Here is a 25,153-nt window from a genome sequence, read left to right as displayed (position 1 = left end):
TAATTGGAATTAGTGAAGTTCGGTGGCAGGAGAAAAAGACTTCTGGTGAGGTGAATAAAGGATTATAAATACAAAGTCAAATCGGGATAAAGCAGGAATAGCTTTAATAATGAATAAAAAATAGGAGCGCGGCTAAGCTACTACGAACAGCATAGTGATCACATCATTGTAGTCAAGATAGACACGAAATCCACGCCTTCCACAATAGTACAAGTTTATATGACAACTACCTCCGCAGATGACGAAGAGGTTGAAGACATGTATGATGAGATAAAATAAATTATACAGATAGTGAAGGGAGATGAAAATTTAATAGTGATGGGGGACTGGAATTCGATAGTAGGAAAAGGAAAAGAAAGAAAAGTAGTAAGTGAATATGGAACGGGGGTAAGGAATGAAAGAGGAAGCTGCCTGGTACAATTTTGCACAGAACAGAATTTAATCATAGCTAACACTTGCTTTAAGAATCATGAAAGAAGGATGTATACGTGGAAGAGGCCTGGAGACACTGGAATGTTTCAGATAGATTATATAATGGTAAGACAGAGGCTCAGAAAGCAGGTTTGAAATTGTAAGACATTTCCAGGGGCAGATGTGGACTCTGACCGCTATCTATTGGTTATGAAGTGTAAATTAAAACGGACGAAACTGCAAAAAGATGGAAATTTAAGGAAATGGGACCTGAACAAACTGAAAGAACCAGAAGTTGTATAGAGTTTCAGAGAGAGCATCAGGGAACGATTGACAAAAACGGGTGAAAGAAATCCAATAGAAGAGGAATGGGTAGCTTCGAGAGATGAAATAGTGAAGGCAGCAGAGGATCAAGTAGCTAAAAGGACGAGGGTTAGTAGAAGTCCTTGGGTAACAGAAGAGATACTGAATTTAATTGATGAAAGGAGAAAATATAAAAATGCCGTAAATGAAGCAGGCAGAAAGGAACACGAACGTCTCAAAAACGAGGTCGACAGGAAGTGCAAAATGGATAAGGAGGGATAGCTAGAGGACAAATGTAAGGATGTAGAGGCATGTATCACTAGGGGTAAGAAAGACACTGCCTAGGGGAAAATTCAAGACACAGTTGGAGAAAAGAGAACCACTTCTATGAATATCCAGAGCTCAGTTGAAAAACCAATTCTAAGCAACGAAGGGAAGGCAGAAAGGCGGAAGGAACACATAGAGGGTCCATACAAGGGCGATGTACTTGAGGGCAATGTTATTGAAATGGAAGAGGACGTAGATGAATATGAGATGGGAGATACGATACTGCGTGATGAATTTGATAGAGCCCTAAAAGACTTGAGTGGAAACAAGGCCCTGGCAGCAGACAACATTCAATTAGATCTACTGATAACCTTGGGAGAGCCAGACCTGACTAAATTCTACTATCTGGTGAGCAAGATGTATGAGACAGGGGAAATACCCTCACACTTCAAGAAGAGTATACTAAATCCAATCTCAAAGAAATCAGTTGTTGACAGGTGTGAGAATTACCGAACTATCAGTTGAATAAGTCACGGCTACAAAAGGTGAACACGAATTCCTTACAGACGAATGGAAAAACTGGTAGAAGCCGACCTCGGGGAATATCAGTTTGGACTCCGTAGGGGAACACGCGAGGCAATACTGACCCTATGACTTATCTTAGAAGATAGATTAACGAAAGGCAAACCTACGTTTCTAGCATTTGTAGACTTACAGTAAGCTTCTGACAATGTTAACTGTAATGCTCTCTTTCAAATTCTGAAGGTGGCAGGGGCCAAATACAGGGAGCGAAACGCTCTTTACAATTTGTACAGAAACCACATGGCAGTTATAAGAGTCGAGGGGCATGAAATGGAAGCAGTGGTTGAGGAGGGAGTTAGACAAAGTTGTAGTCTATCTTCGATGTTATTCAGTCTGTATATCGAGCAAGCAGTAAAGGAAAGAAAAGAAAAATTTGAAGAAGGAATTAAAGTCCAGGGAGAAGAAATAAAAACTTCGAGGTTTGACGACGACATTGTAATTCTGTCAGAGACAGCAAAAAACCTGGAAGAGCATTTGAACGGAATGGACTGCGTCTTCAAAGGAGGATATAAGATGAACACCAACAAAAACAAAACGAGGATAATGGAATGTAGTCTAATTAAATCAGGTATTGCTGAGGGAATTAGATTAGGAAATGAGACACTTAAAGTAGTAGATGAGTTTTGCTATTGCAAAATAACTGATGATGGTCGTAGTAGAGAGGATATAAACTGCAGAATTGGAATGACAAGGGCAGTATTTCTGAAGACGAGAAATTGGTGAAATCGAGTACTAGATTTAAGTGTCAAGAAGTCTTTTCTGTATGTATTGTAGGCACCTATGGAAGTGAAACAAGGACGAGAAATAGTTTAGACAAGAAGAGAATAGGAACTTTCGAAATGTGGTGCTATAGAAGAATGCTGAAGATTATATCGGTAGATCATATAACTAAGGAGGCGGCACTGAATAGGTTTGGGGAGAAGAGGAAATTGTGGCACAATTTGACTACAAAAAGGGACTAGTTGGCAGGACACATTCTGAGGCATCAAGAGATCATCAATTTAGTATTGGAGGGAAGCGTGGAGGGTAAAAATCGTAGAGGGAGACCAAGATATGAATACACTAAACAGATTCAGAAGGATGTAGGTTGCAGAAGTTACTCAGAGGTGAAGAGGCTTGCACAGGATAGAGTAGCATGGAGAGCTGCGTCAAACCAGTCTCTAACAACAAGTGACTTATTTATCTATAATAATAACAATTTCGTGTGGTTCAACGGCCTGGTTCATGTCTTTCATTTGGATATCACCTCGATACATTGTATATCTCTAACCTACCCCAGTAATTCAACTGTTGATAGGGACCTATGGTTTAATGTTGAAATCGAACCATGTGTAGTTTCTGGCTAGTTCTTGTCTTTTCCTGAAAATGTTTGTACGTTCTCTTTTTTGTCGATAATTGAAATAGTTCTCCACAGTTTCTTCATAATTACCTTACTTGTACTCACATTTATCTGTATTTCCCTTCTTTCCCATTTGTGATTGCCCTTTCTGCCTTGTTGTTCAGCTGAACTGCCTATTGTGGCATTGATTATCGTAGTATTTGGTTCATAAGAACTAGAATCTACACTCGATTGGATCTATAACAGTCTCCTCTACCCTTCACGGCTGAGAATACAACGCACAAAAATATGTGGTGACAGTGCATTATAAGTCGTGAAATTATCGAATTTAGTTTTTTTCATACGAGAGGCGTTAAAAGAGTATTGCAACACATTTTTTCTTCGTCAGTTTCGCTTTAAAAATTGGATTGTTGGTTAAGGGACCCATGGAATATTCCCGGCTCAGCCCCAATAGTTTTGTGAAGTTCCAGTAGGTGGCAGCGCTGTAAAAAGCGTTCAAAATGGTGGCTGTAACGGAGGTGCGTTCCAAGCAGAGAGCTGCCATTGAGTTTCTTTTTGCGGAAAACCAGAGCATCGCAAATATTCATAGGCATTGTACAGAAACACGGTTAGTCGTTGGGCGAGGCGTTTCTCGTCATCGCAACAAGGTCGCACAAACCTGTCCTATCTCCCGCGTGCCAACCGATGCCTCAGAATGTGTCCTACCAACCGGTCCCTTCTTCTGGTCAAATTCCTCTACTCCCCAAACCTATTCAGTGTCTCCTCATTAGTTACGTGATATACCCATCTAATCTTCAGTATTCTTCTGTAGCACCACATTTCGAAAGATTCTATTCTCTTCTTGTCTAAACTATTTATCGTCCATATTTCACTTCCATACATGTCTACAATCCGTACAGCAACAGCTGGGACTCTTGCAGTGCTGAACATGTGAACACCTCATCCAAAGTGATCTATGGTTCACAATGAAATACCGCGCTGCACAACTAGACGTCTCTGTTGGTAGCACTGACACACTGCACCACCAATTGAGGCACTCAAAGTTGTGTGCCCGTTCGGTTCCTAACTACCTAAAGAAAGCCATAAAAAGCAATGAATGACCATCTGTAGGGAATTTTTTGCGCGCTATGAGGCTGATTCTGAAAATTTTTTACTCGAACATCGTCACAGGCTATGAAATGGTTTCTTCACTCTGAACCGGAAACAAAACGGCAATCCATGGAATTGCGCCGCACCACCTTTCCTCTGAAGATAATGTTCAAAGCCGCACCCTCAGCCAGGTAAGTCGTGGTGACAGTCTCGTGGGGCTCTGAAGGAGTTATTCTGTTCGATGCCCTCCCTCATGGTGCAACGATCGATTCGGAAGTGTATTGTGCTACCCTCATGAAACCGAAGAAATGACTTCAGCAATTTCATCATTAGGAAAATGTAGACAAACGTCTCCTCCATGACAATGCAAGGGCTCGCACAAGTCTATGCCCCTGAGAGGAGCTCTCAAAACTTAACTGGATTGTTCCTCATGCACCATACAGCCAGGACAGCTTTCGAAACCGAAGTCATTTTTTGCTTTTTATGCGGTTTTTGGTCTCGGGACACTTATAAACCAATGTTTCCTATCCGATTTAATACGATTTTGCCATGGTGGATGGGATTACCTAACTAACAGTACCACAAATGTTGACTGCCGAATTTGTGCAGCCATGCACATTGAACAGTACGGATGGTATAAGGTGGAATTCAAACCATAGCCGTCATACTGCAATTTACCTGTGATTTGCAGCAGAACCTACTTACGTTAAGATGCTTACAGCGCCAGCTATCGATTGTGTAGAGGCGTATTTCTGGCAGTAAAACAGGATTTCCTCCATTGACTGAATTAGAACACAGAAACACAGAACATAGAACATAGAAAATAGTCGCTTTTTGTGCAGCTTCATTTAGACCAAAAAGAGTTTGGGGCGTAATATATTTTTTATATCTTCGTCAGTATAATGTTGTTATCGACTAATTTCTGAATACTGCACCTGCTGTTTACCTTGTTTCTGTATGTACTTTCTCCATATTTTTGTAGTGTGAGCATTGGAAAAGCCCTACGTGACTCTGTGGTGAAACTTGTGTTAATAGCAATCCCCATGAGAGACGACCGCTGTGTATCTAATCAGGATACGACCATCAGGAAACGTTGGTTGTATTTGTGATAGGCAGATTCTAGATCTGTTCCATCAATCGCCTCCAAGTTTTTAGGAGTCAGAAGGCCCCTTACTATTTGTTAGTATGGAAGAAAGTCTGAATTGAGCTAATCGGTCAGTTTATGTTGTCTTTGGTTTTCAACACGCAGGGGTTTTCAGGATTGTATCAACTGAGCTTTCGAGTTTATCTACATCCTTAGATACACAAGTACTTGACAGTTCAATTAATAGGGTCCTGCTAAGAAATTACAGAAATCCATGTTGGATTCCGACTTTAAATACAGTTTCTAAAAGGATTCTTTCGAGTCAAACTTAGTTTTCGAACAGGAATTTGTTTCTAGTTTGGCACATATAAAAAACTGTACGTATTTATTACAGTGTTATTCTAGTTTGCGTATGAACAAAACAAATCAAGCTGCATGCAGACAAGAACAGTAACAGACTGTACTAACTATACTGCGTGAGAAATGCCAACTGTGTGTGATTCGAGAAGATTGTATAAAAGTAATGAAGTACTTGCCATCAATTTGATATCCTCCCATACTTCTTGATTCTTGAGGGGAACAATGTCTTCTGTATAATCGCTGCCTTGTGAGGTAAAGACGTGCCAGAGGCTTCATCGGAGTTCCAGATTCGTCATAAAATGGCGCCTCCTCATCGTTAGGGAAGCTGGACGTGATGCGTCGGATCACGTCTTGCGGAACGGTTGGCATGTTAGGCGACTGCAGGAAATAATGGGGAGACATTGCGAAAAAATTCTAAAACAAAAGAAAAAAAGAAAAAGCAAAAAGCTCTGAAAACAAAAATGTACTCACTGTGTATGTGACTCCGCTATCTGTTCCTATGTCCCACGGATACAAATTTAACTCCAAGTTCTCTACCCAGCTACAGTTTCTGCAGAGCTCCAATCCAGCTATGCCAACAATCCAATCAGGTGATGGACCTGAAAAAAAGGAAAATAATAAATATCTGCAATAGTTAAACTTCCGCAGCGCACAGAATATTTATTAATACAGATAGTGGTACAATAGTTATGACCCATAAATAAAAACAGGGAATATATTGTACGAAAAGTTCATAATTTGTAGCAAGAAGAAAGAACAGAATACAAGCTCAGACTGAAGGAAAAATGGTAAAAATAATTGGATGTATCCTTTTTAGTGGACTCATCCCGGTCTTTGCATTAATCGTTATAGGGAAACCATAAAAAATTAAAGATGATGTCCCGATGGAAACACAACGCGAGTTGAGTGTGTTAACCGATGCTCGACATCGGTGGGTACTCAATGGGAAACCTGTATTAGACACAGAAAGGAAATATGACGCAAAATTACATTATACATGTACATCTGCGTCTTTCAAACGAAGCTGTACATTAACGTATCACGTAAGTGAAAAAAGTCTCTGAACAGTATCAGGGCAATTTTCAACACTCTGGCATCAACCAGGTGTCACATCTCGGATCATATCAGAGCTAGACAAAACGTACCAAACCACACGTGAGCCGAATATGTGGGCCACGTGCAGGCCGAGGTATGGGCTGTCTCGGGTTTGCTCGAGCCTTCTCACAAGTACACGTACCCAAGGGATACACTTCGATTTTGATCGTCTTTGAATGTTTTAATGTCGAGCGAAATAAGAAACCCATTTTTTTTACACGTGCTCATACGGCCTTTAATGTGGTGAAACATTTTAATATTTCTGAATTTCATTTTAATATTTCTGAATTAATTCCGTTGTAACGGTGATACACATGAAAAAAAAAAAAACTCTATGGTTTTTGTTGTACCCTACAATGGTGCAGCCAGATTTGTGGAAAAAGTCATTTTTTTCAAAATACCTTCTTATCCATTGTTTTATTTTTTATTTCGGCTTTGACTATTAGTTAAACATATGGCATTACTTACACCAAATTCAATCATATATGATGAAATTTATTCCAAAGACGCATTTGTCAGATATCAGGTAGTAACTCTCTGGCTAACGTGCATTCAGTATTGTTCAGATCAGAATTCTGCACCTTTCTCATTATTGTACACGTTTACAATAATGTTACGACAATAATATACAAACATTTTCAAATATAACATAATTAAGTCTGAAATGGTTGCAACATGAAAATATAAAAATAATAAAATAGTACACCAAATGTAAAAAGAAGCAGACAAATACAATACAAGGTATTTTATATTCCATAAAATTGAAAAGAATGTATAAATAAAGAACAATATATGTATCATACACATTTTGAATGTTATCATCAGGGAAAGAGTTATTAAAAAATCCAACATGACAGTAGACTCTGCAACGGGCACATTTTGGGCACACGTACAGCGACATAGAGATTTTTCTTGCTTTTTATGACAAATGCGGCTTTGCAATAGCAATTCATCATTTTACGATTAAATGTGGTGCTAACGTTTTGCTATTAGTCAAATGTCGAAATGAAAAATAAAATAGTGTGGAGGAGAGGATCTGGAAGAAAATGAGTTTTTCGAGAAATCTGGGTGCACTGTTGTAGCGTACATTAAAAACCATAGATCTTCTACGTGAAGTCTTTTTATATCTGTTAACCGTTTCGAGGGTAGTCTTTCAGCAATATTAGACTGATTTTTTTTCAAGTGGGTCTGTATGTGTCTCTTATTTTGTTCTTTACTACAACGTATTCAAAGCCAAACAAAATCGAAGTGTATCCCTAAGGTAGGTTTACTTGTCAAAAGTACGCAGTAGAGTGCGATATTTCATTTAGTATTACGGTGTGGCATGTTTCAGTCAGCACGAAATTCTTAAGTTCGACAGAATCGTGGTGTCAGAGCTGTGTACCCATCGCTATTTGTTCGTGGTGTAAAGGAAGTTCAAATGTCCAGTGGCTGTTTAGACACGAAGAGGCAATGTAGCGTTCTATCGCCACAAGTCTTTAAAACTAAATGGGAATGACAGAAGAGAATGACGGGAATGAGCTATGGTTTCAGCGTGATGGTGCACCGTCACACTTTGGAATGAATATGCGTAATTGCTTAAATGAAACACTTACAGGGAAATGGATTGATCGTGGAGATTCAATGGCCTGGCCTCCACATTCCCTGGACATTCATCCACTAGATTTTTGTTTTTGAAGGTACTTAAAGGAGTGAGTTTATAGTACTCCACCCATGGATGTACACGACATAATACAGTAGCTTGGTCGCGTAACGCTTCGGCAATGACAGATACAGGTGTGATGCATGGGGTCCATCAAAGCATGATCCAGCGAGTGGCGAAGTGTCTCAAGATGCAGACTGATCGCTTTGAATATCTTCCCTAAAGTGAACATTGCACGTACGTGTGTCTACCGGCCATGTGAAAATAAGTCTGGACGTCAAATGTACAGAATGGAATTACTGTTCGTAGTATAATGTGCAATCTACTATAGCCCAGCTATATTGCTTTTTGTATCTCCTGGATGCAGACGATGTTACTGTAACCACTGTTGGCTTTATTTGCGTCATGGTTGAAACAAAGTGGTCGTTTATGGCTGCTAGAAGTTCGTGGTATATCTTAATATTTAAAAAAAGGTAACAGTAACAGAAAGAATGCACAAGATACCGCACTGTGGAGGTGTAAACTGGAAAAAATTTGATGCTTTAATTGAAAAAAAAATGTTTGCCTCAATGCATCTCGAACATCGGCTAGTCTGCATATTAGTTCCCCATGGCATTACCACGTCTCACTATTTCTTTTTGTCTCATTTTGTTCATTGCATTTGTTCGGGACGGACGTCCCATGACACTCGTTCAAGTTTATCGTTAATCCATTCCCTCAGTTCTTTTTTTTTTTATTTCAGAGGGCAGCTGACACTGACCGAACACGCTGAGCTACGGTGCCGGATCTCACTGAGCTCATGGGACAACTGCGACACAGTACAGAGTTCATGCTACCTTTTCTTCGCCATGCTGAACACAGTTAAAGGGCTACTAGAGTCTCATTTTTAAATAAAATTTCTGTTAAACGTGATGGCGGGACTAGGTTTTGCTAGACACACTTTTGCCTTAAACTAGGATGAGGAATCGCATGCTGACCGCCAAGTGCGACCCTTTTTCTTCATTCTGTATACTACACCCAAGTATTGCTCAAATGAAGGAGCACGACAGGAATGAGGTTTCGATTTACAACCTGCTATTGTTGATTAAAAAACGGATGGCGTTGATTGCCGGCAATCTCTACCTGGGGCAATTCTGCCGCTGAGTTGCAAATCTCTTCGGTTAACGCCACAATGGGCTACTTGTATGATGACGAGGAGAACCCCCTGTCCCAAAAAGGACCGAAACACTGACCCACCTGGGAATCGAACTCAGGCCCGCTGCATGGCAATCTGATGCGCTGAGAAGTCAGGTATTGTTTAAGTTATGAAGGAAAAGGAAAGCAGGACCGAAAATTAGAACACTCAGAATGGATTGCAGACGGTGTATTTTTAGTGGCCTTGGGGCCTGGAGTGCATGCTGCCCACAGCGCAAGGTGAGAAACAATTTATTTAAGATTTGAAGGGGATGCAATAAAAAAGAAAATCACATTACCTAAGGGACAAATGATGAGAAAAACACTTTTTTCCTAAGCTCACTTGTGTCAAGGAAAACGTGAGTTCTGAATAATTTATGGCGATCTTGTAAGAATTATTAGGATAGTTTTATAAACCTTCTCACGTCACCGCCAATCTTACTTTTGTTTCAAACTGTTTTCGAGACTATTTGCCATTTCAGTTGAAAGTGGCCCTATGTATGTGCAAATGGAACACATTGATCTGTAGTGTAATTCTCATGTGGAAGGCAAATTCTTTTATGTTAAAACTGTCCGGGATTCAGGACTCTATGTTGTTTTCCCCAGGAAGTACTGGCACGTCTCTGCAATGAAATTGCAAACAGGATAAAAATATTTCGATCGACAAATGTCCGTAAAAGATTCTTTCTCGAATTAAGGCCTATGTTTAGTACTAGTAGACTTCTCTTGGCCATAAGCGACCTTTTTGACTGTGCTAGTCTGCTTTTCATGTCGTCCTTGCTCCGTCCGTCATTGGTTATTTTGCTGCCTACATAACACAATTCCTTTACTTCATCTACTCCGTGACCATCAACCTTGATGTTAAGTTCCTCGCTGTTCTTATTTCTGCTACTTTTAATTAATTTCGTCTTTCTTCGATTTACTCTCAGTCTATATCCTGTACTCATGAGACTGTTCTGTAATTCATCTTCACATTCACCGTGGAAAGCAGTGTCATCAGCGATTCTAATCTTTGATAGCATTTCACCCTAGAATTTTAGTTCCGCTTTTGAACCCTTTTTTATTTCCATCATTGCTTCTTCAATGTATAAATTGAACAGCAGGAGCGAAAGACTACATCCCTGTCTTACATCCTTTTTAATCCGAACATTTCCTACTTGGTCTTCCGCTCTTATAATTACCTCTTGTCTCTAATATATGTTGTGTATTTTACATCTTTCCCTATGGCTTACACCAATTTTTCTCAGAACTTCGAACATCTAGCTCCATTTGACATTATCCAGCAATTTCTCCAGGTCGACAAATCCTATGAATGTGCCTTGATTTTTCTTTAGTCTTGCTTCCACTATCAATCGCAACCTCAGAATTGCCTCTCTCGTGCCTTTACTTTTTCTAAAGTCGAACTGATCGTCATCTGGCACATCCTCAATTTTCTTTTCCATTCTTTTGTATATCATTCTTGTCAGCAACTTGGATGCATGAGCTGTTAAGCTGATTATATAATAATTCTCACACTTGTCAGCCCTTGCAGTCTTCGGAATTGTGTGGACGATATTTTTTCGAAAGTCAGATGGTATGTCGCCAGACTCATACATTCTACACACCAATGTGAATGGTCGTTTTGTTGCCACTTCCCCGCAATGATTTTAGAAATTCCGATGGAATGTTATCTATCCCTTCTCCCTTATTTGATCTCAACTCTTCCAAGGATCTTTTAATTTTTGATAATAATACTGGATTGCCTACATAGTTCGATCATTCACAATCTCATAGCGAATTACAAGTTCGATACTCCACCTCGTTAACTATACGAAAAGTTAGAGTTCACACCAGGTTCGCGGCTGCTCACCGCTCAGAGACCAAGTCCTGCGACACCACACAACGCGAAATTTTCTAAGTCGTTTCACTTCCTAGCTACCTGAAGACCGACTGTCCGCTTTCGCGTCTCAGTCCAAAGTGTACCCTTCGGTGTCTCCATCCGAACTGTCCCTTTTGGTGTCTCGACCAGAACTGTCTCTGCTCGTCCCCTGCTGCATTTCCCGCGCGCCGAAAACCGTCGCTCAACTGACTAGGGCAGTTCCCTTCCCTGAAACCGTCCATATGATTGGCTACAGCTTAATATACATTACTTTACATTTTAACATATTTAAATAATCAAACCTTGTCGTCTTTCACGTTCTAAATAAACTAACAATAATATCCATTACATAATAAACATTAAATTCCTTTAGGTAAAACCAGTACAATTTCGTTCTTAACTTTGAATGTCACGGCCAGTAGCCTTGCACCAATGTGCTTTCTGATAAATAAATAAAGAACGAACCTACTACGGTGTCGTAGCAGGCGGAGAGGTGATACTCCGACGTGGCTCGTCCCAGGTGGCGGATAGGGGGGTCCTCACCGGCTTGCCGGCGGACTTGAGCGAAATAAAATAGCTCTCGCGGACCAAACACAACATCAAGAAATCCATTAGTGTCTATTCTGGTATCCAGCGACTAGTGGTCTGCGTCTGTTTACCTAGTTGGTGCGGCAGTGAAATATGGCTTGATCTCAACAATCAAGTCTGCAATTACCGTGATCTTGTTAAAGGTCACCACAACCAACTTCAACTTGAAGTAATCATGATGGAACAAATGGAAAGAAATCCGCTACCCCAGGCCCCAGTCAACGGACTGGACTTTCCTGGTCATCGGATTCTGGGGGACCAGGAACATCATGTGGAGAAGAGTCGGAGCTTCTCAAATCCTCTTCGCAAGCACTACCTTGGCACTCTCAATGCAAACACTCTGTTCAAACTTGGAAAACTAAAACAACTGACAGACATGCTAGATAAATTTCACATCAAAATTCTTGCCATTCAAGAGACGCGCTTCGTAGATGAAAACCATTTCGACACAGAACATTACAGGATTTACAAAGGTAAACCTGCTGTCAGAAGAGGAACACCATTATTGTTTGGTACAGGGTTTGCAGTACACAAATCAGTCATGGATAACATCATAGACTTCAATTCAATATCAGAACGTATCTCGACACTGTCCTTCAAATCAGGTAATAAAGCATACACAATTATCAACGCACATGCACCTACAAATGACCATAACAGAAAGAAGCCACAAGAAATTGAAGACTTCTGGGAAGACATGGAGGAAGTAACTAACAACGTACCAGAAAGACATGTGAAAATTCTAATGGGTGATTTCAATGCGCAGCTTGGTAAGGAGAGAAAATTCAGAGAAATAACAGGCCCATACTCAGCACATATTCGCACGAACAGAAATGGGGAACACCTCATAAAATATTGTCAAAACTTTAACCTCAAAATCATGTCAACACAATTTCAAAAACCAAGACGAAAACTTACAACATGGAAAGCACCCAACACAGTGTGGGGAGAATTTCAGATTGATCATGTGGCCATATCCAAGAAAAATTCGCGGGAAATTCTAAATGTCAGAACACGTAAAGGAGTCTTCGAGTCTGATCATTATTTGCTACAAGTTAAGATTAGGCCAATCCCAAGACTGAAACAGACAGCGCAAAACAAAATAGTCAAACCTGATCCGGAATACTTGAAGATAAACAGGGATAAAATCGTTGAAGAAATTAATAGGCATTCAATAGACACATGGACAGATCTGGCGAAGGCAGTTCAGAAGACTATGTGCTGGGGACAACCACCTAGAAAACGCAAACATAGGTGGTGGAACGCAAATTGTGATGAAGCCATTGAGAGAAGAAAGCAAGCATGGGACAAGTTCAGTAGCTACAGAAATTCAGAAACATGGAAAGAATTTCACGAAGTTCAGAAACTAGCATCGAAGGAAATCAGTAGGGAAAAACGAGCATATGACAATAACAGACTAAAAGAAATTGAGGAAGATTTCAAAAGAAATAACACAAGAAATTTTTACAGAACTTTCAAAGAAAATATTAAGGGCTATCAACCCCCTAGCCTCTGCTTCCGAAGAACAGATGGATCCCTGGAAACAAACACAAAAGAAAACTGTAAAATTCTCAAACATTACTTTGATAAACTTCTTAATTGCAGAAAACCTACAGGAAAATTAACATTCCAAAAGACCACACCTAATGCCGATTCTGATCCACCCACAATAGAAGAGGTAGAGGAAATCATAAAACAAATGAAAAATAACAGAGCTGCCGGAGAAGATGGTATTATCGCCGAGATCTGGAAACTCCAAGATGAAAACATCACCAAAAAAATCCATAAGATTATCTTCGAAATTTGGATCACAGAGAAAGTGCCAGAGGAATGGAAATGTGCATTGATCCATCCATTACATAAAAAGGGTAATAAGTCAGATCCAAACAATTACAGAGGCATTTCGCTAGTACCAGTTACATACAAAATTTTCTCTAAGGTGCTATTAAACAGACTAGAACCACAAGCAGATCTGCAAATTGGGGAATACCAGGCAGGCTTCAGAAAAGGGAGATCATGCATCGAACAGATCTGGAACTTGAGAACACTTTTGAAAGTCAGACAGGCAAGACACACTGTAGTTACCTTTGTGGACTTTAAAAAAGCATATGATTCCATAGACAGACAGACACTCTTTGACGTGCTGGAAGAATATGGTATCGACAGAAAAACCAGGGCACTTATACAACAGACGCTTACAGACACTACCTCCAAGATTAAGTTCATGGGAGAAATTTCGGAACCCTTCCACATACACACAGGTGTCCGACAAGGAGACGGGCTCTCACCAATCCTGTTCAACATGGTGTTAGACAAAATTATCAAGCAGTGGGAGGAACAAGTTAAAGGAATACAGCAGGGAAGAACACGTGAAACCAAAACAATCATAAAATGTCTGGCATTTGCAGATGATATAGCCATACTCAGCAATAATACACAGGAGGCAAAGGAAGCACTGGAATGCTTGCATGAAATAGCTGCCAAAACAGGTCTGCAGGTATCTTACGAGAAGACACAATATATGGAACGACAGACCAACAATGTACACACCATGCATACTGTATATGGATCCGTAGAAAGAGTCAAAAAATTTAAGTATTTAGGGGAGTACATACAAATGGGAGGATCAAACAAGGCGGCTAATATGGAACGAACGAAGAAACTCCAGAAGGCATACAAACTCACATGGTCACATTATAATAAGAAAAGCATATCGAGGCAGGCCAAACTTAGGCACTACAAAACAGTTGTATTACCAGAAGCATTGTACGCGTCAGAAACAACCACAATTGGAGCATCAGGCATCATAGACACAGAAAAAATAGAACGCAAAATTCTCAGAAAAATATTTGGACCAATTCACAGAGATGGCATATGGATGAAGCGACCTACCAAAGAGCTGTACCAGCACACTGACAGACTAACAGACACGATCAGAAAACGCAGATTAACTTTCTATGGGCACATACAGAGAATGGACAACAACCGACTTACAAAGAAAATTTTTGATGTAGTAAACAGCTCAAGCAAGAAAACAAATTGGTATCATGAAATAGACGAAGACTTAAGGCAGATAGGGATCAACAGGCAAATGATAGGAGACAGGAAATACTTCAGAAACAAAGTTAGGAGTGCAAAATTTATAGTAAAGGAGAGAAAGCAGACAGGAACATTATGGACAGAGCAAAGGAAACAGGAGCACAGCCAAAGGATGAAGAGATTTTGGGAAGAGAAGAGGAAGAAAGGAAAGAAGTGAAAATTGTGTCATCATGTGATTTTCGAGTTCAAACACTGTCCATAAGGGCAACAATTAAATGAATGAATGAATGAAATAAAGAACAAAAGTAACTATTACGCACTAAGCTTTACAACAATTATTCTGTTACCTAACGATTGAATAAGGTGTCATGCAGTCATCGTTCAATGTATTTTGTGTGGAGGAAATGATGATCTGATTATAACTGAAAATACTGATAATTTAAATTTAATATATCTTAAAAAAACAATAAAGTTACAGAGTTGATATTTACAACATTTGTCATTTTAATGATGCGCTTCTATATGAAATGTCAATCGTTGAGATCGACCTAAGCGTTCAGATTTTATCATTCAGGTCTTTGTTACAAAATTTATTAATTTGTTAATTTGTAAATCCTAAATAATTATAGATACGATCAATATTCAAGTTTTATTTGGATCACTATGAAAATGTATGGAGGATGGCACATTAAAATTAATGTGGTTTGATTCCCTTCACTACTAAAAAATTAAATAGTTTTCATACATGTTTCCGTTTATGGCCGATCTTAGGTCCGCCATATTTAACACTGCTACGTCTCCTTGGCCACTAAAGCCTTCTGCTGGCTTTCCCTATGACGTAGGTTCTGGCACTGACTCGCAGACTACAGCGCTTAGGCCTCAGTAGACAATGGACACCTGTGAGTTTCCCCATCTCGTGGTGAATCTGCGCCATTCGTGGCATCCAGTCCCGTACGACAGGGTTCGTTTCACAATTCCTGAAGGCTGACTCTTTCGGCCATATACTTAAATGAGAGCGAAATGCTCGTTAACTCACAAGGTTATTTCAACTTTTCTGTAAGCTGAGTCAGTCATTCCGACAATCATTTCCTTTTCAATTTCGTCACATTTTTCATGCAACCATTTCACCTTACCTTCTCTGCACTTCCTACGCGACTCGTATTTCTATATTCCTGAATTTCCCGGAACATTTTTGTACTCCCTTCTTTCGTCCATCAACTGAAGTATGTTTTGTTACCAATGGTTTCTTCGCAGTCATTTTCTTTGTACCTATGTTGTTCTTTCCAACTTCTGTAATATCTCTTTTTGAGATATCCATTCCTCTTCAAATGAATTGCCTGCTGAGATATTCCTTATCGCAATATCTATTGCCTTAGAGGATTTCTAGTGTGTCTTTTCATTCCCTAGTAATTCCGTTTCCCAGTTCTTTGTGCAGTGATATAATTGGATTGTAGTTATTTGTAGGGTGACTGTTCCTAGTCCTGATTTATTTTATTGCGCCCCTGTAAAATTACTAATGAATAGAAGTTAGTTTACAAAATTGTTGAGGCTTTCGTGGCCACTTGTTGACAAACTGCCTATTGGCTTCCGTCTCGGGTTCTTCGGCCGACGTTCATCTAATGATTTTTCTGACGTTTCGCCAGCACGAGTGGCTGGCATTGTCAAAGCTTCACCCTCCATTGCCGGTGGTGAACTGGAGGCGAGCTCGCGGCCGCAGACTATATGTACCTGGCGCGCCAACGTCCGAGGGCTTCTCCACGGTCATTTCCGGTGCGGTTCTCCTCTTGCTACCTGCGACGGTTCCCGTACTGCAGCGAACGACCGTCGCAGGTAGCAAGAGGAGAACCGCACCGGAAATGACCGTGGAGAAGCCCTCGGACGTTGGCGCGCCAGGTACATATAGTCTGCGGCCGCGAGCTCGCCTCCAGTTCACCACCGGCAATGGAGGGTGAAGCTTTGACAATGCCAGCCACTCGTGCTGGCGAAACGTCAGAAAAATCATTAGATGAACGTCGGCCGAAGAACCCGAGACGGAAGCCAATAGGCAGTTTGTCAGAAGTTAGTTTGTTGTTTTCTTCTGAAAAGTTAGTCACCCTCAGAAACAACATGTTATTTTATTTTGGAGCTCTCTTTTGTAGCCATTCTAGGTCGAAGTTAGATTATTTTATTCGTATAGCACATTGATGTAATTGGGCATAAGTTCTATTGTATATTATTGTTGTTCATTGTGCGGTAAGATTATTATATTTCCGCCGGGGCGGCGTATTGTTTTGATGTATTGTATCATTAGATTCGTGAAATTATTGGTCTTGAAATAAAAACTGAGTGGTAAAGTTTAATATTCATACGCGCTCTGGTGTTGTAAAACATCGTTTAATAAAGGAAATATTAATTACGAGCGCTCTCTTGCATAATCCCCAGATAAACTCCATTCGACAGAAATCCTGTGCCACAATTCAATTTAAGGAAGAAATTTCTGGGAATGCACGTTAGAAGCATGGCACTGTACGTAAGTGAATCATGGACTGTGAGAAAACCGAATATGAAGCGAAATGAAGCGTTCGAGAAATGGTGCTAAAGATGGATTGTTGAAAACCGTGAGGACAGATAAGATTCGGAATGAAGAGGTTCTCCGCAGAATCGGCGATCTCACACTAGGCTTCACTTGGCCATCCCATCCATGGTCTTTTCTATGCAGTTAGTGAGCTGCGTCAACTACCGCCTTTCGTGGTATAAACTGGTGTTAACATTGTTTCTTTCCTAAGCTGGGAAGTATTTCTGTCAGACGAATTTTATGCAACTTTATTTATCTGTTTTAACATAATGATAGTTTTTGGTCGTGACCAAGGAAAGTATCACAAGACATTCAGACTCCAGCTCGCACTGGGTGATTGGGTAGCTGTATTTCTCACAATGATGGATCGGAACTCCTAAATACGTCTTTCCCCTGTGGTGCAAAATCGACTCTACGCTGGATCCCGGCTGCAGCCAGCCGAAATATTCTTATAAAATTCAACCTTAGTTTGGGAAATACCCTTTGATGTTATTAAGAGATTTCCCTAACTTGTACAACGGCTTTGGCTATCTTGTATGCCACCTGGAAATTCTCCTAATAGTTTCCCGTACTTTACTTATGTACTTGAATGTACTGATGGTGCTCAGGAACTGTTGCTACAAGCCCATCTTACTCTCTTAAACTGTTCTGCCCACTTTTATCCTTTCCACGTGAAAGCCTAGATGCTTTCAGCCAAGGATCACCGCTTAATCTTTCGCATTGCTGCCAAAATTCCCGTAAGTGCAGCGTAATGTTTGTCATTCCTTCAAGGAGCAGGTAACCTTCTACATTTTCTTGATTCCGGGATGGGCACATCACTGCAGATGTAACGTTACCCGCACAGTTCTGGATGTTTTTCAAGCTGTTCAAAATCACCGAACTGCCCGAAAGAGGCCATCGCTCGGTTAAGTATACTCATATCGAGGACGTCCTTCCGAGGTTTTTCTGCTTCTGGCGCCTGGATCCAAATAGGAAAGTAGTCATTTCTGCGGAGCTCGTGATTCACTTCCTATCGAAGAGCGGCTAAAGCCGGAGATAAGTTCAGTCAAAATTTCTGAGAAGAACCTAACGGTGTTCCGAAACGATAGGCTAAACATGGTTGGCGGTGGCGTGTTTGTTGCTGTTAGTAGTATTTTATTCTGTAGCGAAATTGAAGTAGATAGTTCCTGTGAGTTAGTATGGGCAGAGGTCATTGTTGGCAACCGGAATAAAATAATAATTGGCTCCTTTTAGCGACCTCCCAATTCAGATGAAATAGTTGCTGAAAGGCTCAAAGAAAACTTGAGTTTGATTTCAAACACGTACGCGACTCATACGATTATAGTTCGTGGTGACTTTACTTTACCCTCGATATGTTAGCGAAAATATATGTTTAATTCCGGAGGTACGCATAAAACATCATCCGAAATTGTGCTAAACGCATTCTCTGAAAATTATTTCGAACAGTTAGTTCATGAGCCCACGTGAATAGTAAACGGCTGTGAAAACACACTTGACCTGTTAGCAACAAATAATCCTGAGTTAATAACGAGCATCGAAACAGATACAGGAGTTAGTGAACACAGGATAGTCGTAGCGAGACTGAGTATTGTAACCCCCAAATCCTACAAAAATTTACGAAAAGTATACCTATTCAATAAAGCAGATAAAAATTCACTTGGCGCCTTTCTGAGACACAATCTCCACTCCTTCCAAATTAATGACATAAGTGTAGACCAGATGTGGTTTGAATTCAGAGAAATAGTGTCGACAGCAATTGAGAGATTTATACCAAATAAATTAACAAACGACGGAGCTGATACTCCTTGGTTCACAAAACGGGTCAGAACACTCTTGAAAACAACGAAACAAACATGCAAAATTTAAAAAGTCGCAATATCCCCAAGACTGGCAATATTTTACAGAAGCTCGAAATTTAGCGCGGACTTCAATGCGAGAGGTTTATAACAGTTTCCACAACGAAACTGTCTCGAAATCTGGCAGAAAATCCAAAGAGATTCTGGTCGTATGTGAAGTATGTTAGTGGCAAGATATAATCAATGCCTTCTCTGCGCGATAGTAATGGAGATACTATCGAAGACAGTGCTGCCAAAGCAGAGTTACCAAGCACAGCCTTCTGAAGTGCCTTCACAAAATATGACGAAGTAAATATTCTAGAATTCGAATTAAGAACAGCTGCCAACATGAGTTAACGTAGAAGTAAATATGTTCGGAGTAGTGAAGCTACTTAAATCACTTAATAAAAGCAAGTCTTCTGGTCCAGACTGTATGCCGGTTACGTTCCTTTCAGTGTATGCTGATGCATTAGCTCCATACCGTTCGTTCGACGCAAGATCCGTACCTAAAGACTGGAAAGTTGCACAGGTCACACCAATATTCAAGAAAGGTAGTAGGAGTAATCCACTTAATTACTGGCCCATATCATTAACATCGATATGTAGCAGGATTCTGGAACATACACTCCTGGAAATTGAAATAAGAACACCGTGAATTCATTGTCCCAGGAAGGGGAAACTTTATTGACACATTCCTGGGGTCAGATACATCACATGATCACACTGACAGAACCACAGGCACATAGACACAGGCAACAGAGCATGCACAATGTCGGCACTAGTACAGTGTATATCCACCTTTCGCAGCAATGCAGGCTGCTATTCTCCCATGGAGACGATCGTAGAGATGCTGGATGTAGTCCTGTGGAACGGCTTGCCATGCCATTTCCACCTGGCGCCTCAGTTGGACCAGCGTTCGTGCTGGACGTGCAGACCGCGTGAGACGACGCTTCATCCAGTCCCAAACATGCTCAATGGGGGACAGATCCGGAGATCTTGCTGGCCAGGGTGTGGGGCGGCGAGTGAGTATTGCCAATTGCTTGTGAAATAAAGTTTGTTATTTAAATGTGGGAAAAACACTGCACTTCCCGGCTTTTGGAATGTTGTATAATGCTGTCTTTCGCCGTTCTCAACACTGGCTCTCTCTTTGCTTTTTTGGCACCCAGAAAGTGATTTAACGAAACGTGGAGCCTGTAATGAGAGTTCCTAGTGTTGAGAACGGCGAAAGACAGCATTATACAACATTCCAAAAGCCGGGAAGTGCAGTGTTTTTCCCACATTTAAATAACAAACTTTATTTCACAAGCAATTGGCAATACTCACTCGCCGCCCCACATATGGTGCATCGGCCGGGAAATCAACTAAGTGAAAGTGATTTTAACTATTCGGATTCGCGAGTGGAATGCGACACGCAGCTGAGTAGTAGAACAGTGAAAGTGTTACGTGGGCAGGTGGGCAACGCAGTTGAATTAACAACGCATCTAGATTGACGGAGCTGGCACTGAGTCTAGCGGTGCTGCCTGCATCGCGAGAAGCAAGTTTCGCCGTATCGCAGTCGTCCGCCGTAGCAGCCGTAGCCGCGCCTGCAATTGCGGGCCACGCAATTGCACCACAGCCGTCGGAGTGCCGTTTGCAGTTCAACGTGCCACGTCGCATCAGGAATCCTGGTACGCCGCGCCGGCAACAACAACGTCGTGCAGAAGGAACTAAGTTAAGTGAAAAACTGTTTAAAATTTTACTAACCTGCACTAAAAGACTGTCGGCAATGGAACCGCCAAAAGAAACTGGGGTTAAACTTAAATCAGAACCTATGTCTGTTGAGCAAACTGTAAATCCAGACAACGTTTCAAGTGTAAATATGCATAAAAGTGGTAATGTTAAAGTAAAATATGAAGTATTATCTCCTGACAGTAGTGTGGGAAGGGGTAATGATTCAATAATAGAGACCCCTGTAGTAAAGCAGAAAGTAGAAATTGTAAATTTATTGGATGATAGTTTCTCTGATGAATTAAAAATGAAACAGTCATCAGAGATGGTAGAGTTTAAGAAGGAGAAGTTAGATAGGACTAATCAATCAGAAGTTTCATTTAATTTTGATGATTCTGGTGTTGGAGCTAGTTTTTCGTCACCTGAGTGTGATAAAAAGCCAGCTAGTGAGCAACCCAAAAATGCTGGGGCTGTTGATCTAAATGTTATATTACAAGCAATCGCTGCCAGTAATGCACAAATGACAGCTGAATTAAAATCTGAAATAACTGAGGTCAAAAATAGTAATGCAAAAATAGCTGCCAGTAATGCTGAATTAAAGTATGAGATTATGGCCAGTCAAACAAATTTTAATAAAAGATTGGAGGTAATGGACGATACCTTCAAGGCTGGTTGCAATAAGTTGAAAGAGGATCTAGACAGTTTGAATTATAAAATTGATTACAACCATGAGGATATTAAGAAAAAGGTTGCTCAACAATTTTCTGAAATGTATAAAACAGTTAAATCTGAAGTTGCTGAGGTTCGCAAAGACTTCCAAATGGAAGATGCGAAGCTGGAGCAAAAGTTAACAGAAAAGATCGAGGCGGAATCTGAACTTTGCTCAGATAGATTTAAAGATGTTAATATTAAAGTAAACATATGTCAAGCAGACTTAGATGCAATCAAAAGTGATACTACTCATATTGTACAAAGAGTAGATGATGTTGAATTGAGAGTAGAAAATATCAGTACTAACATTGCTAACATTGAGAATAAAGTAGCTTCAGTAACTTCTGGTAATGGTAGTATACAACAAGTTGTAGCTGCAAACGCCGCATTTATCGGGTGTCGGCAGTTCTTGCGGTTTGATCCAGATAAAAATATCCACCCGCTAGATTTCTGGAACGATTTTGAAGATGTAATTCCACCAAATTGGTCTGAACGAGAGAAAATCTCATTTATTAAAAGCCATTTAGCAGGTGACGCCTTGCGTTGGTCCGCTGATGTTATGTTGAAGTGTAAAACTTTAGCGGAGTTTAAAACAGCTTTCATTAATGAATATTGGTCTAGTAATAAGCAAAATGAAGTGTTAAGAGAATTTTGGAGTGGAAAACGCTTCAGTGCAGGCAAGGAATCAATTAAAGAATTTGCTAGGTCATGGATTTCACGTTTGTCACATTTAGCGGAAAAGCTAAAGCCAGAAATGATTATATTAGGTCTTGAAGCCAAACTGCCATGGTATTGGCAAACCAGAATTATATCGGCCCCTAGAGACAATCTTGATCGTTTCATTGAATATTTGGAACGTGTAGAACGTGTTGCTGCCAATGAGGAGCAGGCACGTAATAACAGAAATGCCACTAACAATAATAGTAATTTTAGGAATGAGCAAAATGGTAATGTAAACATCAGAACAGTAGGTATTCGCCATCCTAAGAGAGGTAGGAATTGGGGAAATAATTATCAGAACCAACAATGGCGTCCAAGAGATAATAATTTTGTTCCGAACAGAAATATGCATGTAAACAACAGTACGGAAAGCAATGCTGTGCCAGTCAATTATAATGAAACTAAAGAAAACAGCAATAGGCCGAGGCAGGAAAACTAGTTCCCGTCTATGAGGACACTGGCGCTCACCAGGCGGTTACTTTTCCTAAGCCAGTAGTTAAGGGAATTGGTAAGACAGATCAGAATACTCAAACTGAACATGTGGATGAAGAGTCGGTAGCATCTAAAGATACAACAGAAATATTAGATCACTCACAGTATTTGATAGATACCGTGTTAGAAACGCTTTCTAAGTGGGAAGAGAAAGAGAAGGCGCAGCAGTGTAACAATAGGGAAGAGCTACAAAATATTGAATTGACAGGTGAAGAAGCAGAAGAAATTCATGCTTATATTTACGATGAGGATGATGTGCTCTTATCTAAAGTGCCTGTGCAGGATGTTGATAATGTACTAATAGACTTAGGACAGGAGATAAGTGAGAATGTAGAGGGTAGGCTGTTGAGGGTCAATGAACCCAGTAGCTGTGACCAGTTGTCACTTGAGAAGGAAACCGACGATAATGGTGAAAATAGTTTAGCTGTAACTAGTGTTATGCCCGGTCTGGAGACGCAGAATCGCTCAGACTACAGTAATTTGGGTTATGTTCAGCAAACTAAATGTAATGAAGTCGTGAGGTGTTTCGATTTAAAATTAATAGACAGACTGGAAAAGGCAGCTGAAAATATAATTCAGGAAACCCCTACACACTGTGACCTAAAGGTAATGAAGACAGATGTCGATCACTTTAGTTGGAGACAAATCCAAAAGGAACTACTAGATGAATTTGAGGAACCACCTGTACAACCTAGAATAAGCCACCCTATAATAATAGTGAATATGTTGGGTATCAATGTACGTTGTCTCTTAGACAGTGGAAGTGAGGTGAGTGCAATATCTCAGTCCTTCTTTGATGCTTTACCTGGTAAAGACAAGCTTACAGTAATGAGGGTATCAGGACTAAGAATAATTGGTGCTACTGGCAAGGTTTCAAAAACGGTAAAGCAAGAAGCTTTACTACCCTTTAACATTAATGGTAATTTAATTGATCATCCATGTTTAATTGTAAACAATCTCAGTATTGAGGTTTTAATTGGCATAGATTTCTTGTCAAAATATCAGAGTGTTGTTGACTTTGAAAGAAGCCAGTTAAAAATGGTCTTGCCAATAACCGGAGTAATTACAGTCCCTTTTAGTGATAAGCATGTAGTAACTGATCATGAAACTTGGGAGTTGCCTATAAGAATTTTGAAAAATAGGAGGTATTGGGACGAAGGTGTTAATCTTAGTAACAATAAGCTGAACACAGAAGAAGAAGAAGCAATTATTTTGGACAAAATAGAAGCTAAATTGCAGGAAATAGATAAGATTTCAGACAATCAGAAGGAAGAACTGAGACAGGTTCTAAAAAGGCATCATAAGGTATTTTCAGATCGACCTGGCATAGTCAAAGGTTATGAGTGTCAATTAAAGGTGAAACCCGGCCAAGTGTTTTTCAGGAAGCCATACCAAATACATGTAGCTAGGAAGGAGGCGGTTCGAAAAGAGATACAGAGAATGCTGGAGTGGGGTGTGATTGAGAAAGCGGTCAGTGAGTACAATAATCCTCTTGTTGTTGTACCAAAAAGAGACGGGAGTGTCAGATTGGTCTTGGACGCTCGTTGGTTAAATGAAATAGTGGTTAGGGAAAGTGATAGACCGCAGAATATGGACGAATTATTGCAAAAATTCCGGGGAGTAAAATTCTTAACTTCTATGGACATCACGTGTGGATATTGGAACTTGCCACTGGCGGAGAGTTCAAGAAAGTACACAGCTTTCTTGTACGAAGGAGTTTGTTACCAATACCGTGTGGTACCTTTCGGACTTAATATCTCTGTTTGTGCTTTCGTACGTGTGATGTGCCATGTTTTAGGACCAGCTTTAAGTAATAAAATAACAGTCTACGTAGATGATCTGTTAATAGCAACTCCTACCTGGGAAGAACACATAGCTTTATTAGAGGAAGTGTTAGAGGCTATTAGGAGAGGTGGCATGAAACTAAAGATTGAAAAGACAGAGTGCGTTAAAGAGGAAATAGGTTTCTTGGGATATAGGATAAGTGGGAAAGGTATTCTGCCTGACCCAGGCAAGCTAGCAGTCATTGAAAAATTTGAGGCTCCCAGAAACAAGAAGCAATTGAGATCAATGTTCGGTCTGTTCGGCTTCTATAGGCGTTTTGTTAGTGACCAGGCTTTTAATGCTCCCTGTCTTCACCTCCTGCTGAAAAAGAATACCCCTTGGGTTTGGACAGCAGAATGTCAACAGGCGTTTGAGGTGCTTAAACAATCTTTAATTAATAGTCCAATTTTACATCATCCTGATTTTGAAAATCCATTCTGTATGTCTGTTGATGCTAGTGGCTATGGTATAGCTGTGGAA

At 40.3% G+C, this 25,153-nt stretch overlaps 1 protein-coding gene across 1 annotated transcript in view; it reads right to left on the bottom strand.

Annotated features, from left to right (window-relative positions):
- Positions 1-25,153, bottom strand: part of LOC126174798 (spondin-1-like) — a 205,866-nt gene that overhangs the window by 88,405 nt on the left and 92,308 nt on the right. The window contains exons 7-8 of the mRNA XM_049921169.1: positions 5,907-6,034; positions 5,612-5,813 (exon numbers count right to left, since the gene is read on the bottom strand). Of these exons, the coding sequence (XP_049777126.1) occupies positions 5,612-5,813; positions 5,907-6,034 (330 nt within the window). The remainder of the gene's footprint in view (positions 1-5,611; positions 5,814-5,906; positions 6,035-25,153) is intronic.

The sequence above is a fragment of the Schistocerca cancellata genome, chromosome 3 (assembly GCF_023864275.1).
Source record: "Schistocerca cancellata isolate TAMUIC-IGC-003103 chromosome 3, iqSchCanc2.1, whole genome shotgun sequence".
NCBI classification, from domain to species: domain Eukaryota; kingdom Metazoa; phylum Arthropoda; class Insecta; order Orthoptera; family Acrididae; genus Schistocerca; species Schistocerca cancellata.
The sequence above is the reverse complement of the archived record's forward strand: the minus strand, read 5'-3'. Positions and strand labels throughout refer to the sequence as shown.